Source organism: Corvus cornix, chromosome 1A (assembly GCF_000738735.6).
Source record: "Corvus cornix cornix isolate S_Up_H32 chromosome 1A, ASM73873v5, whole genome shotgun sequence".
Classification (NCBI taxonomy): Eukaryota; Metazoa; Chordata; class Aves; order Passeriformes; family Corvidae; genus Corvus; species Corvus cornix.
In genome coordinates this window covers 51,474,387-51,490,796 of record NC_047057.1, presented here as the reverse complement: position 1 = coordinate 51,490,796, position 16,410 = coordinate 51,474,387, and the positions used below count along the sequence as shown (strand labels likewise).

The following is a 16,410-nucleotide window of genomic DNA, read 5'->3' as shown; positions in this document are numbered from 1 at the left end:
AACATATTAAAATATTTTACTGAAGCGGCCAGCCTCAAAGCAGCAGCCTAGAGGTAAAAGTATCACCACTTCAACAGAGGCCCACAGTGCTCTGTCCTCCAGAAGTGTCAATGCTCTATTTCCAAACTGGAGGTCTGCTCTCTAGAAAGACAGGCTTAGATGTCATTTTTAGGAGTGTGTATATGGAGTAGTTTTCATTCTAGAGACACGTGCAGTGTCTAGAGACACTCAGACAAATGCTACATCTTTCAGTTTTTCCTATCCCATTACTTAGGAAAGCTTCCGTCAACATAGTTTTGATTTAAGTTTGATAGAAAATGAAGGAAGCAACAACAAGAAAATAAAGGATGGTTTCACAGTCAAAAAAAGATGATGAACACAGGGTCCAGGCACTGGGACACTGTCCCCTTTGCCCAGCATTCTTAAAATAGTATTTGCCTTTTTTTTTAAATGTAACAGTTGCATTCAGAGTCAAATGGGTATAATACTCATTTTGTGGGTACCCTTCTTGAAAGGCTTGTGGCCAGATTTGAAAACCTGGAACATTTACAGCAGGGAGCCATGACAGCTGAGGGGAGGCTCTGAATATGTAAAGCAATAATGAACAAGTATTCCACAACTGTCTGCAAGCAAACAAAACACTTCCAACAATTTTAGCCATAGTTTCTGTCTGCTTCCCTTGTCCATTCTTAAAAAGGAGATCTTGGTTCACAGATGTTGTTTTTACTATTCTATTGTTTAAGGACAATACTTGATCCTCTATTCATCGAAAGAACAATTGAATTCACAACATCCTACATTACACAAGTTTGAATAATGCTAATGTAAACATGCATCTTTCCTTGAAACCTCAACATCTCAGCAGCTTAGGCTTGATCCATGCTGGATCCTTTTTTGACCGCCAATCACAGCTAAAACACATTTTCTATTTCTATCCCACACTAGGTGTGGGCTTGTCAATAAAGGAGATTAACCGTTGATTGCTTTTTGTTGTCGTTGTTGCATATGGCTTTGGTACTGCCATGAAAGAAATCAGTCATGATTGTCATGATTGCTTTCTTGGTAGACTATCTCAGCATCCTTATGTGACTGGGGCTGAACCAATTTAGCAGCTTGTTGCTGCTGAAGGGCTGTCCCTGCTCCTTTGTCCTTCCTTTGTCTGGTCTCATCAGCCTTCCAAAGCTGGCCTCAGTTTTCATTCTCACCTGTAGATAAACTGATACAGCTCAGCAATCCTGCGAAAACCTAGCCCAAGAAAAGGAATACATACAAAGATTCTGACAATTTACTGATCTGAAGTGGCTTGAAGGGTCAGTGAGCATTACGGCTCGAAGAAGCAAAAGGGAGCGGAAAGCCCAAGAGCAGGATCTGTCCCCTGCCAGATCAGCTCAGCTGCCTAGCCTTGCCACACACACTGAAACAGACAGGCTCTTGACAAATGCAAATGCCAAAATTATTTTCAAAATCTTCAAAGCCATCAAAAATCACCATTTTCCACCTCATTAGAATCATCTTGAAAGAGAACAAACTGTGCAGCTCCTGGTGCACAATTATGCCGTGCCACCCTCCCCTTTGTGCACACCCAGCTGGGCCTGGATCCTCCAGCACTGCTCAGCGCTGCCTGCCAGCCCCGTTGGGCTGAGCTCCCCGCGCAGGGCTTCCACATCCACGGGAAACCCTGTCCTGTGCGTTTAACTTCTCGCGGCTGACAAAACGCTGGCAGTGACACTGAATGTGAGAGGTCTGACCTAGCTGTACAAGAGGTGGCACGGCCCTCCCTGCCTACAATGGAGGTACATCATTTCCTAGACGACAAAATTAAGAGCCTGTGGTTGCAGCAAACACAGGCTTGACATCTACTGCAATGGGCTACATCCACCCATGCAAACTGCCCTGATCTCTTTTCTACCCAGGAGTTGTGAGTGTTTGAAGAGACAAGAGGGAAGGACCTCCTTGGGAGAGAAGAGCAGAGACAATGGGGGCTAACTGCTGAATGAAGGTTTGCTGGGGAGGGGTTTCCTGCTCCATGAAATTCCCTGCAAGAAAGCAAGGCTGTGAGATAGAAGAACGTGTGCTGGGCTCTTCAAGGCTCTGGTGCAGCCATTTCCACAGCTCCTACGACAGCTCCTAACACAATCTCTCTTGTCCTTACTGCTGCAATGGTTACAGCAGGTCCCAGCACTGGAAGGCACTTTTTTTTGGTAGCATGCCAGAATTTTCCTGAAGAATGAAAGCAGGAAAAAAAGAACTAGTTCATTTTAACAGTTTATAACTCCTTCAAAGCTGAATCTAATTTAGTGGAACATAAAAAGGCACTTTGTTCTCTGATGGTGCTTCGCCTACCAAATGTCAACAGTCTATTGCAAACAATCGAAGTTTTAAGAGCTCCTTAGTGAAAGGTTACAATTTTTGTACAGGAAATGCTAGGCCATCTAAATACAAGGGTCAACACCAAGTGTCCTCATAATAATTTTTGAAAATCATTTATATACAGCCATGTTTGTATTTTTCAAAAGACATAGGGTCTGGCCAAATAAAACAAGCCCCGTGCTTAAGTCATCCATGAGGACTAACCCTCTAAACTCCAACCTTGAAGACATGAACCATGGTGCTCACAGACTTGATTGGCTCATTCAATGATTACCAAGAACTTCTACTTAGAACTCTGCACAGCCTCTGGAGAAGGCATTGCAGGACTACCCATCTCAAATGCTCCCCAGCATGACTTAGAAAGTTTACCATGTGACCAAGAGGCCAACATTCCCTACCATGTCAGGTTGTGCAAGAAGTCACCTCCGTGAACTGCTCACACACACGCCATGTGATGGGAAGATACACATACACACACACATTATTCCAGTCATGCCATGGCAAAGGAGCTACAGAATCTTGTTTTATCTTAATGATCCCTTCCATGGACTGAACTTGACAAGCTTTCAGCTATTTTTAGTAAAGCAGGTAAATGAGAATCAGCCCCCCTACAATGGTAGCAGGGAGTGCTGGAAGTAACAGTTTTTAAGAGGCATAAAGATATGAACAGACAGGAGTTATGACCAGAAATTAATTTTCTTGCTTGAACATGATCTACCTTATCATAGATGCAAAGGCATTGTGGAAAGAACGGTATATGCATGCTGTGTGTTTCTTTTCACCCAGATGACATGAAGGCAACAGATTTTTCCAGCTGAGGCCATAGCTACATTAAACATAATAAATTTGAGAGATCTGGCACCAGAAAGCTTTTGTCTTCCAAGGCACTGACAGTTTGGTAGGGCCCCTCCTACATGCTCTGTTCCAGCTGGCCGTGACTCCTGTCCCTGTCTAGAGCTTTCAAAATCAGCTCCAAGATGTGCCAGACAAATAACATGCATAATAAGATGCAAACAGCATGGAGTACAAGGCAAATTCTCTAGAAATCATGGAACTACGAAAGATAATGAGAGACACCATGTGACAACCTCACATCCCTACAAGAGAACTCCAGATGTCCAAGCAGTTTCACTAGCCCTACAAAATTCACTCAGAGATGAGTCCAGTGAGCTATCTAAACTTCAAAGGTGTCAAACAGTCCATTCTTAAAGATGGTCAACATGCAAAATAGCCAAGAAACCAATCTCCTGTTCAGGAACCCATGAGGTACATGAGCAAGAAGCAGGACAGATCCATGCTACAGAGACAGTCCTTTCCCTAGGCCCCAGCTCCATGGGATATACTTTCAGCTGAGCACAGCTGGCTCCATCATAGTGTGTATTAGTCAGTGCTTAGTTATGGCAGCGTGGGGTCTGCCAGAGCTATGCTGCTATCAGCACATGAACTTCCTCACCCAAAGCTGAGTCACATCTCTTCAAGCAATGGGGACAACCCTGTTCAGCTGAGCTACACCACTATGCTTTGCTGACAGGAAAATGGAAGCATCAAGGATTTATAAACCAAAGCACTACCACAGTTTACCAACTCAACAGATAATGAACAAGCATCAAGCAGCCCTTACTAGGGTTGAGCTGTTGCCCAACAAAACACACATTTTCTAAGAAACCAGACTTTAACATGAAGCCACACAAAGAGCACAGATTTTTAACAGGATTTACAGACCACAGCCATCCCAGAAAAAAAACAAAACAAAACAAAACATGATGACGAACACAGTTTCTCAGTCATTTGTTATTCTCTAAATCCCAAATAAAAGATTTTCACATGAAACAGTGAGATGGGGATGAACAGTACCACAGGGTACCACCCGGAGAGATCTTAACACCAGTCTAGCTTCCAGGTCTACACTTCCAGCTCTTTGTTCCTGCTTTGTGCCATTCCCCAGAGGTCTGATTGCAGTGTAACCTGGTACTGATGCTGCAGAAAAGGTACTTGGACCCATGCCCACAAAAGCAGCATACATTCCAAAATCAATTTGAGAGTACTTAGCATGTAGACTGAATCCATATGAAACTGGGTCAATAAAAGACAACTCCATGTAATTTTACCCAGGCCTTTTATCCAATTAAATCCAGCTACAGCACAGCACTGGTTACTAAATGACATTCAGCAGAGTCTTGCTGCAGACGCTCCTAGTAACTCATGAAGATCTAAAAAATCTTAGATAAATGTATGATCCAGTCATCACCACCTTCCAGCAGAGGGTCAGTACCGAAGTTGATAGCAGAGAGCTTTCTGAGAGCAAGACAGACAGTACAAGAGCTGACAGCTGCAGGGGCACAAGCACCCCTCCACGCCATGGCCATGCAGACAAAGCACAATGCTCAAGCAGCACTGAGCACTCAAGTCCTTTTTCAAAGGTGGTTTCAAAAAACACCCAGGTGAAACACACCAATATAATCAGCAGCACATCTTATAACTCTAACCAACACCAGCAGGAACAAAGTCCCGCCCTGTGACAGGGCTTGGGCTCACTCTCACCACAGGAAGAGCCTGGAAACAAGAAAAGCCAGAGAGAGACCATTTTGTGTCAGAACATTTGTTCTCCAATACTGGCACATGGGACTTGTTACATGCAATTGATGGCCAGTAGTACCAGGAGATGAAAAACCTAAAATATACCTTGATATCCAGAAGACAGAATCTCCTCCTTCAGGAGTCCAATCCACTCAGAAAGCAGAGTCCCTTTCAGCAACTGTGCTATTGCTGTACTTTGGGCCCCAGTGCATCAACACCTGCAGGTCAGAGCTTCTTCTTCTATCACATTATTACCTATTTACCTTAACACTTCAACAAGTACTTCTTCCGTTGCCAATACCTGTGTATTGCTAATTACTTTTGTATTTAAATTTATTTACTGGCAAATAGAGACTTAAAATTCTACCAAATTCTTGCTGACAAAGAGCTGTAATTCGTTACTGCTTTAGCCTCAAACTATAGGCTTATGGAGGTGTTTTGCACTCTTGACACCAGAATGAAGTTCAATGAGAAATTATATCCACCGGGATATTTTAGGAAGTGCAAAGTAACAAAATGTTTCCTCAGAGGCCAAGATCTGAGGGCCTCAAGAGCTTACAAAAGTATCTGAGCTTGCAGAGCTTGGGTCATACAAAGCAGAGGTCTATCACAAACATACATCATAAAGAACCTTGCAGTAGGGATATGAATTATGCTTAGAGAAGGAAAAGGATGACATTACCCGCCTTAATGTCATCCTTCTCCAATGTAAAAAAAAAAAAAAAAAAAAAGTGGCTACCATTCTGTCACCTGTAAGAAATTACATTATTAATAACTTCATTAACTGAAATTAATTAAATGTGACGTAACAGTCAGCTTTATAGAAAACATCTATGGGTTATTACTGCTGTAGCTGATAACACACAAAACCCCTTTATCAATTGGGCTGATTATGCTCCCCATCAGAAAGAGCTAACAAGATACAAGTAATAGCTACGGATGGAGCAAGTTTTAAAAAAAGCAGCGTCTCCCTCTAAAGCCAGAGCCTGCAAAAATTCACAGCCTGTACTGTGCTAACCCACCTTCATCTGCAATCATCATCAACATAGTCCTTGTTTTTATCTCACACTTAAGCAAAGAGCATTTCACCACAGTAAATTCTGAGAAACATCAATTCTGACTCCTTGTACTGTTGCTCTCACAACAGGTAAGAAAGATTTTGTGCAAGGACATCCATATGAACCACCAAAACAAGCCATTTGCTTGTTTTTGTGGAGACAATTCAAGATTCAGCTTGAGAACAGAAGGACCTTCCCTCTTGCAGGCTGTCCAATCCTGCCTCTATCTTTACCACGAGACTCCAAAGTCCATCCAACTCAAAAGGCCAGAAATGACCAGATTATCCCAGCCAATTTTATACCGGGAGGTGAACTGCTTCTTGAAGCATGAGAGGGAAAGGCTGAAGCTACCAACCGGGAGGTGCAAGCACACTATCACAGCAAAAGCTGAAAGGACTAGAAATACGTTGAGGGGAAACATGAACATTTCTTCTGCATACACAGTCCAGAAAGGAAGGGGACAACATACTAGCAGTGTAAGAGAACACCACTACCATCATGTCATTGCACACATTAGCCAAAGAATGTCCCTCAGAAAACGGATAGTAAGATTTTGAAAAAAGAGTTGTTAATTTAACACTGATGGCAACTCTTCTTCTCCCTGGTAAGAAGTTCCATTGTTCAAATAAACCTCAATGACTATAAATTTTTTTCTCATTTCAAGGGTAGTTGTGTTAAATCTCAGCTTCCAACTTGAAAATCTTATGACTGTAAACAAGACCTAAACCCCCTGTCAGTAGGTATCATCCATATATAAGCATTTGTATAGAAATGACTCATCTCCTAACCTCTCTTTTTAATAAGCTGAGTAAATAATGTACCTCATACCTTACCCAGTTAAAAAAATCACTCACCTTCCAAGTCTGAGTTTATTTCTTTTGCTCTTAAACTGACCTCAGAACTGAATAAAATTATGCAGTCACAGTCTTTTCAATTTGGAACATGAGCAAGATCACATCCCTCCTTCAACCTGATAAGGCCCTTTGAATTATTGAAGCAACTATCTTCAACAATCACTAGTACTCTCCCAAATCAGTGTTTTCCAAAGAAAGCTTTCCATCTTAAGAGCACAGACCGGTTCCCACATTCTCAGTATTCTGCAACGAGCCGCATCAAACACGTTTTTGTTGGATTTATCATCAGTCAACCAGGCATTTCTACTCATTCTCTAACAGTAACCTTATCTTTCTCTTTCCTCCTCCTCAAATAGTTTTTAAACTGCAAACCTTACTGGCAAGGTTTTAATAGTACCATCTCCATGGGTTGATACAGATACTAAACAGGACAGTGATGGAAACATCCCTGGGGAAACTGACACTAAAAACAGTCTTGATCACAGCTGTCTCCCAAGTAACTACTACTTTTTATTATCTATCGTTAAAGAGGTTTTTAATCCCTCTAATGTGTGTTGTGCTTGAGATAAGTATTATTTTTCTTAAAAATGGGTCACTTGGACAAATTCAATTGGTTGAGCAATGTTTCACGATACCAGTACTGCTTTGTACAATCTTGTCAAAATAGACAAGACAGCATTTGTCTACAAAGATGCATATTACAAAGTTCTGCTGAATAGATACTAACATGTTTCTTCAGATTCTAATGGGCTTTTTAAAAATGTTTCAATATTATTTTTATCTTGGATCAACATACAGATAGATAGCTCTTTGGGTCATCCCTTTCAGGTTTTTTCAACAGTGAATCTTGGTGGGCAGTGTTCCACCCTTCTGCAACTCCCCTAGCTTACAAGAATTGGCTAAAAAATTAGCATTAATAAATAATGGAGCTCCTTGCTTTGCTATTATCTTTGGACATGCCTTATCTAGATCTGCTGTTTTTTAAATACTAGTGAGCACTGTCTCACCCTCCTCTTTTATAAATTATGTAGAAAACCAGATAAGGTAAAATTACCCCCTCTTAAATTCTAAAGGCAATCAGTTGGGTGGGGTTTTTTTTCCTTGTTTGATTTTTGTTTGTTTTGCTGTTACTTGTGAGGTTTTCCCCCCAAAATACACAACTACCTCCTGATTTTATACTGTGCCCATACATAGACCTTTTATGTTTGCATGTAAAAAAATGGATGGAATCTCTGAACTTAGGTCACCAGTATCTCCATGACTCGCACATTTCCTTTTCCACCTGCTTCTTTGCTTAAGTTTGCACCTATATTCACTGCTATTTACTTCTTCCTCCTCGCCTAAGGTGTGGAATGCTTTGAATTTTATTACCCCAGTTTCAGCAACTGTGGAATCATGCCTTTTTGGCCATCAGTATGATGCTGCTGCTGAATACTTTATGGCTTCCATTAATACTTCCCTTTTAAAGATACCTTTCTGGGCAGTTATCCTGACAATTGTTTAAACTCCAAGAAACAGACTCTTCTAAAGCTCCTTACAGTACTGCCTGATGCCATATTCTGTTTGCACAAAGCAAATATGGACAAATAACAATCACTGGTACCTAGGCAACGGTGGGATTTCAGGTCAGCTATTAACTCTTCTTTATCTGCAAGAACAAGGTCAACTATTGATTTATTCCACAGTGGGTGCAGAACTGTGTGCATTAAAAAATCACCTACTCCTTCTAGAAGCTTTCTGGAAGTCTTTTCATCGGCCTCATGAAATGTCAAGTAAATATTACCTGTTTTAAGCAAGCCATATTACTTGCCTCTCTGTAAGATGCATATACATAAGGAAATGTTTGGTTCATTCCTGAGGATATCTCAAGGACCTTTTAGAAACACATTATAGCTGAGAGATGGTTGGAACCCAAATAATTTGAATTTGCTAAGAAATCCTTATGTTTGCAGCTCTGCCAAATGGTGCAGGTTTAGAAAGTATTATGTAATATGCATTTAATCACACGTGGAACAACATGTCTCTAGTCCACCTCTACTCAAGTCTGGACAAAAGCATTAGGTATTTTCTGTGCCCCAGGACTGGGCTGACCTCTCGCATGCTGTTCCATCCTTGAGGGGACTTCTTTACTCCCTCCCTACCATCACATTTATTTCTTCCTCCACGGCTTTACTGTCTACCCAATTCCTCTCTTTGTACAGTAGCTTGGGAAAATCACTCCAGGCAAGGATTTTGAGTCTCTCAGATATGACGCTGAGGAGATGTGACCTGACACACGGAAGGGAGAGGGAGAAGATGGGGGTTACAGGCTAGTCACAGCTGAAGACTCAGACAACCATGAGCCCCCTTTAGGAGAAAGGGTAGGTTTCAGTGAGTCACCCAAAGGAAAGCATCCGGATCCTGAAAAAGAAATAGGAGCAAGTAGGATTCAGAGAGCATGCTCTCCTGCTCGAGGCTATGAGCATGCTGAGAGAAGCAGCACTGAAAGAAAAAGGAAGACGTGCAAGAATCATTCATTATTTCCTTGTCAAAATAGCAAGCTCTCTATTACAGAAAAGTGGCACATGGGGTGTTTTGTGTCCCAGAAGATGAATACTCTTCTGGCAGGCATGGCTCTCAGCAACCACAGGGCCCGGTGAACTACCAAAAGGTTTTACAAGGAATATACCATTTACCCAGTTAAAAATCACATCACTGTGCTGGAACTTGAGATGATGTTTAGAGAAAAAATAAACACCAGATGAACACCAGAAACCAATTCATATAGCATTATTCCCCATCCCTCCTATGCACGAAAAGAGCACCATTTAGGCCAAAAAAAGGACAAGAAATCTTAAGGCAAGTAATTAGGCTGCATTTTTTACAAGTCACTTCTTAGTTCATTTAAATTGCCTGGGTGTCCCAATCTGCTAAGCATAGGCAAGAGTCACCAGGACAGGAATGTCCTTGTCGTTTCCATCTCATCCATGTCTCCCACACCAGGAGCACATGGCAGAAAAGCATCAAGGCAAACGAGTGTGGAAAGGACTAGTTCCACCAGCACCAGTCCCAGGAGAAAGGACAGCAATGGGGAACAATTTATGTAAGTGATGCAGCTCCCAGGAGAGGGGAGCAGCCATAGCACAGAGCAGGACATGATAAATACAGATTGTAGCAGGTGGTCCAAGAACTGGCTGTGATTTCAGCAACCACTTGTCCAAACCGGACGGAACTGCCTACTGCACAGCCCTGCAACAGCAAAAAGCAAGCTAAAAAAACCACAAAAGCAGAGCAGAAGATTCAGCAATCACAGATTGCCAGGAGATGAGTTTAATTCTGAAAACATTCTCACAGACATCAAGAGTATAACAATAATCTAAGGTATGAACAACACGGAAGCAAACCCAGGTCTCTTGCAACAGAATCACAGATCCATAGTTTTGGCTGGGAATTAACTCCAGAGGTCATTTAGTGCATCCCCTGCTCACAGCAGGTCTAATGAGATCTTTTTGGCTAGGCTGTGTCCAGTCAAGTCAGATACCTTCAAGGATGGAGGTTCCACAACCCATCTGGGCAATGTGTTCCACTATTTAAGCATCCTCACAATAAAACCAAAATTTTCCTGATATCTGATTGATAAATCAGAAAGGTCCTGCATAGAGACCTAGACAAATTAGAGGGCTGGACAATGACCAACCCTATGAAGTTTAACAAAGACAAGCGCCAGATTCTGCACCTGGGACAGGGCAACCCTGGATGTATGGACGGATTGGAGAATGAGGTGCTGGAGAGCAGTGCTGCAGAGAGAGACCTGGGGGTCCTGGTTGATAGGAAGTTGAGAATGATGGAAGGCCTGAAATTCACTCTTGTTGAGTATATTAACATTTCCCTCAGCCTGTGTCTCCAGCCCTTCTCCAGACCTATTCAGGTCCTTCTGAATAGCAGCCTTGCCTTTCTGCATTTTGACCACTGTTTTGTTCCTTTTGTACTGTCCAAGCTACAGACAGATAAGCCCAGTTCTTCTCTCATTTACAGCATTGACGTCCATGAATTAGACACATTTACAATACTGCAACACTACTCTGCATGCGAGAGTGTGTCTTTGCGCATGCATACACACCCACACAGATGGCTCAGGAGATGCAACAACTGAAACAGGAATTTGAAGAAGCAGCTGGCTGTAAGTGAGGACCAAGGTATACACTCCAAGCCTAAGCTGACAAGAGCTTTGGGCTTTCCTGACTTGGATTCTTTGGACTGCACCTTAAAAAGGCAGCAGCCGTTAACTTCATAAATAAGAAATATTTCTGAAGACTTTAAAACATGCTATCAACCAAGGATCATATCATAATTATACCGACAAGTCAAATATTCCTGATGATGATAATGATATGATGACAACATATAGATAACTTCACCTGAAGGTTAGGTCATGACGCATCTAGCTTTTTATCTGTGTTCACATGGAATGAGTCACCACATGTACTCATATAAACAAACCCTTCCTCAAAGAGCTTATAAATCAAGAATCATGAATAGCATCCAAGGATTAGGGAAGACAAACTATCTGCTCAAAAGAAACAGAAGGTGTATCATACACTATGTAGAATACCATCTGACTTGCACTAGCTTTTCCACATGCAATTGCTGGTTGGCAAATTGCAGCCATTCTTCATCACAGAAATGGATCACGAGGAAAGAAGTACTTCAACCTGTTTCTATGCAACTGAAAAACAGTGCTTTGCAAGGGATATATTAAGTCAGTGTTTAATCCTGGCCTTTACTCAGAAAGAAGGTGAAGTTTCATTTTGGTTTGCTTTTTTCCCCAAACCAACTGTTAGATTATACTGAACACTGTTGCTCAGAGAAGTTGTGGGTTGCCCCAAACAGTTGTGCATGCCCCATCTGTGGAGGTGTTCACGGCCAGGCTGAATGGAGCTCTAAGAACACCTAGTGAAAGGTGTATCAGCCCATGGCAGAGGTGTTCGAACTGGATGATTTTTAAGGTCCCTTCAAACCCAAACCATTTTATTATTCTATGAATATCTCAATAGGAAGAACACTGTTATCGTCCTCATGTGCTCACCAGCTGAGTTAAATGCTACCAATTGTCCTAATCCTGCAAATATATTACAGTGTGCTGACTAAACTGAGGGGGAAGTGCTTTTCATTCACACAAATACACAAGCACCAGGTGTCCCACCTGTGGAGAAGGAGAATCTGCCATGCCTGAAAAGGTGCTCGTAACTTACCCCAAACATCTGCCGCAGGTCGGGATCTCGAAAGCGGAAGGGAATGTTAGACACATGAAGTCGTTTTGGAGTGGATTTGCTCTCAGTATTCTCACTGCTCTGTGTCTGTGATTGCTGTCCATCTGTCTGTGCCCCTCCTTCTGTCTGCTGAAATCAGAAAAGACAAAAGTGTGCACATGAGTAGAAATCACACAAATTCCTTTCACATGCCTTGTCTACCCCTTCTTAGGCATTAGCACTGCACTTGCAATTGAGCTATCTAGCACTTGACAATTATTTTGATAAAGCCAGTAGCACTTAACAATTGATTTGTTGTTCTTCCCCTCCCTTTCCATGAGTAAACAGTAATGAGATCTCAGCCTCCCTCCCCTCCTATCACCTTTCAGCTTAGTAGATTTGTCTTTGGTTTTCTTAAATTGCTTCTCCCTTTTAGGCCGTTCTTCCTCACTTCAGCTGCCACCATATGAAAGCTCTAATGAAGAGGCGGATCTTTCATATCCTGGAGCTGGGAGGTAGTACCGCCACTCTAATCTCATGTGGCAGGATGTTCATGCAATCATCAAAATCCCACAGCTGAAGTGGCAGCTCTTCACTGGGCCAATACCAGAAGTGCATCCCCAGGCAAAACGGCATCTGCTCTGTCAAGCTCCCTTCAGAGAAACATTACCCCAAAAGAAGATCTATAATTAAATGGTAAAATCCATATAGGAACAGCTTACGGATGTCTCTGATTAACTTTTTGCATACATTTAAGTGAGCCCAGGAACAGGAAACAGTCATCACCACTGCAAGATTTATAAAAACTCCAAGTGCTGCTTTTTGCTACCAATTCCACAACTAAGAAATGGAATTTGTTCCACTGTTCCCAAGCGCTGACTGGGATGGCAAAGAAAGGTCAAGGGGTACACCATGGGTATTTGTTCACAGAAAAGCATAAGAAGCAGGCAGAGGAATAAGGGAGATCTGTGTGCCAGAGGAGAGACCGAATGCCTGCTCAGAGATTACTGGCAGGAGAAAAGTAAGGAATAGAACCTCACCCGCTTGTGTGGGCTTAGAGTGAAAAGCGCTAAAATCTGAGCACAGGACTAAATACAAAGGCAAGGCCCCTTTGCAAAATGGCTTGATGAGAAAATGGCATTTTGTGAAATTTAGTCAGAAAAATGACCTCAGAACCTCAGAGCCACAGAACAAAGCAGACTACAATTTGGTCGGTTTTATTGCTCTTGTCCCTTTCCAAGTGCATTCACTGACAGGCCAAGGTATTCAAAGAGCACCCACCCACTCACTCTGTCTCCTGCTGCTTTCCTCAGACTCCTAGGAGGCAAGCTTTGACTACCTGTGTGATGCACTTTTAAGTGTCATTTCAGCTCTTTAGATGCCAACCTGATTCCCTCCTTAACCCATCAAGTAAAAAGAAGTCCTACAATAAGGCAAGGACTGTAATTGCCAGTGTCAGTCTTTTTAAGGTACTTTCAAGAAAACATGAGGGCCTTAAAGATATAAGAGTAGGGGTGAGGTTTTTTTGCTGGTTTGGGTCCTTTTTTCCTCATTTTAAATATGCAATTTGTGTTCCAAGGATGAAAGAAATCTGAGGGGACTTGCCCACACCAATTCCCCAACGACTGACTGGACTTGCTAGACTGCTCTGCACATCATTCCACATACAACACTTCACAAATATTTGGAAACATCTCTTCACAGATAAACTAAATTGGCAACACTATCTTCTGCCCAGAAATACCACTTACAGATATGACCTTGAATTTGCACACTGGTTACAAAGCAAGTGTATATACAAAGACAAGAGCGAGCAAACAGTAAGCACTGGGGTCTTGCCATGCTGAGCAGAGAAGTGGCAGCTTTCCATTTCATTTCAGTAGAGCTGTGCATGCAGCACAAACCATGTTTGATTTGGTTAATATAGATTAAGCTATGAGAGGAACAGTGACAATACTGCCCTGTCGAGTATGTCTACTTCCCATAGCTGTGGAATTCTCAGGAGAAGCCTAGTAGAATGAAACATTTTTGTTTTCTAAGACTCATCCACCCTCCCAAAAATCAAACTTTTGAGAACAACTTCAGAAACTTCCTTTTGATCTTATCCAAAAGCTGTCCCCCACATGTTCCCCCTCTTCTCCTTCCCTCACCTCTATGACAAAAAGGCTCTCCAAACTTACAGAGAGTACACCCTAGGGGAAGAATCAATGCAGCTGGCTTGCAATTAAATCACACCATGCTACTTAGTGGTTTTATTTTTATGACTCCATCAGTCCTCTGCTCCTCAGGGCAAATCTGTCCAAGAAGGACAAAACACAGGAGTAGCTTATCTATCACCATAGATACAACACCTGCAAGTGAGCACTCCAAAGTAACTCCCAAAAATCACCAATACTCCTGCTAAAAGGGACAGCTACATTAAAATATAGGTTGCACAGGACTGGATCTGCTGTTTCCCCAGTGGAGGAAGCCAGGATGTTGTTTGCACTCCTCTCCCATCCACTTGCTCACAGGCAGAGGGCAGAACTCCTTTCTTACCAAGGGCGCAATGTATCATGTGCAGTGGCCTGCTCAAAAGCACTCACAGCTGTTCCTGCATATGGCAGAGAGCTGGAGCCACACAAGAGTCATTCTGCAGCACGTGAGATGTGTACAGTAAGACAAATGCTTCAAAGAGAAGAAATGATAGAATGAAAAAGGGATCTTGGTCCACTCTTACCTTTCTAACGACACTGAGAGACTCCAAATGCTTTTCATGCTTTCACACAGCCCGTTTTTTCAGTAGTAGTTTAACACTAAATACCTTCTTCTGCATGCTGTAGCTCCCTCATCTCTATCATCCATGGCCCTAAGGTAAGATTTGAACTTTCCACCACTGTAACATTAGCTCAATACATTTGTCCACTGCCACACATTTAGCTACAACATAAATGAAAAAACCAGTCTCTTCAGATCTTGGGGTTTTTTTTTTCCCTTTCATAGTTATTCCTTGGCTTAATTCATTAGGAAGGAGATGAAAAGAAGGGCCTGAAGCCTGTTCTCAGGCAGAACATAACAGAGACTGGCAGCAGTGCTACCCTGGCCAAGTCAGATGATGAAAGCCTTCATTTCACCAAGTGCCCACTCCCCACCTGGACTCCTTCGCCACAAGGCGTTCAAGCTTGTTCTGGCCTTGTGTCAGCACTTCCCAGTGAAGAAAGAGACTTCTCCCTTAACTACACAATCAGCTCAGAAGGGCACTAATACACATTCCCTATGTCTCAATGCCTGTCATCAGGCAACACAGACATGCTGCAGCAAAGGTCTCACATTTAGGAACAGTACTGCACTCACTGCACCTCCTCAGCACAGCCTGTGTAATATATACTGATGCAGGTGATAATGCCATTCATGCCTGCACACACGAGCTTAGAGCTCTGCTCAAGGTCACTGAGAAACACATCAGAACTCAGGACAGCAAAGCATGTGCTTCACTTTTAACTCCTTGCTGCCTGTGCCCACAGGTCAGCTCCTCTCTAACACCTGCCAGCAGCAGGAAAACCCTAAGCAAGAAGAGGCAGCTGCAAAGAGAAGCACAGATTATACTTGTGCACATACACACATGTAAAAGGGGAGGATGCCTGGCAACACAAGGATGTTCCGACAGGTTTGGGGGCAGCTCTACAACCACCTTCCCACCTCTTAACACGTCTCCTCTATCCTAATGCAGGTGATGAACAATCTGTTGCTGAAGATTTCCCCTCAGCAGCAGGGAGGCAGGGGCTCCAGCACCACCTCAGCTCCAAGCAGATCTCCATCTGAATGGCTAGACAGAGGGATGTCTCCACAGTGAGCCAGACAAGCACTGGTACAACGGACCAGCACAGAGATTATTAATACCCAGCACATTCTGTTTCCATCTCCCACTTGCTTCTAGGACTGGAACCACTTCAGATCGAAGTTACAGACAAACAAAAAACAACCCCCCATTCTCTCCCCCCCAGGAAGCAAGTGGTCCAAAATGTTGTGAATCATAATGAGGAGGTTAAGAGCCATAAATCACTGCAAAGAAAATATTTACAAACACAAACTGTAACTAATAACTATATTTAAAAGGGGATTTGGGTGGCTTATAAAATCTAGCAGACAGACTGTGCTCACTCCACTGCTCCCAGATCAGTCTTGAATCCAAAAAAAGCCAAAACCAAACACCCAAGTTTGTTTGGATCCAGAGCTTGAAGAACTGTGGCGACAAGGACCAAAGACTATGACTGGGAGACGGCAATCTTCCCACCATAAAGCAGAGTACAGACAATGTGGAAAAATCTCTGCAACTTCTAGTGA

At 42.7% G+C, this 16,410-nt stretch overlaps 1 protein-coding gene across 13 annotated transcripts in view; it reads right to left on the bottom strand.

Annotated features, from left to right (window-relative positions):
• The window catches only part of RBFOX2 (RNA binding fox-1 homolog 2), a 172,120-nt gene that overhangs the window by 38,410 nt on the left and 117,300 nt on the right, over positions 1-16,410 (bottom strand). For all 13 annotated transcript variants that reach the window (XM_039571694.1, XM_039571690.1, XM_039571693.1 and 10 more), the window contains one exon: positions 12,091-12,237. In XM_039571694.1, coding sequence (XP_039427628.1) covers positions 12,091-12,237 — 147 coding nt within the window. The remainder of the gene's footprint in view (positions 1-12,090; positions 12,238-16,410) is intronic.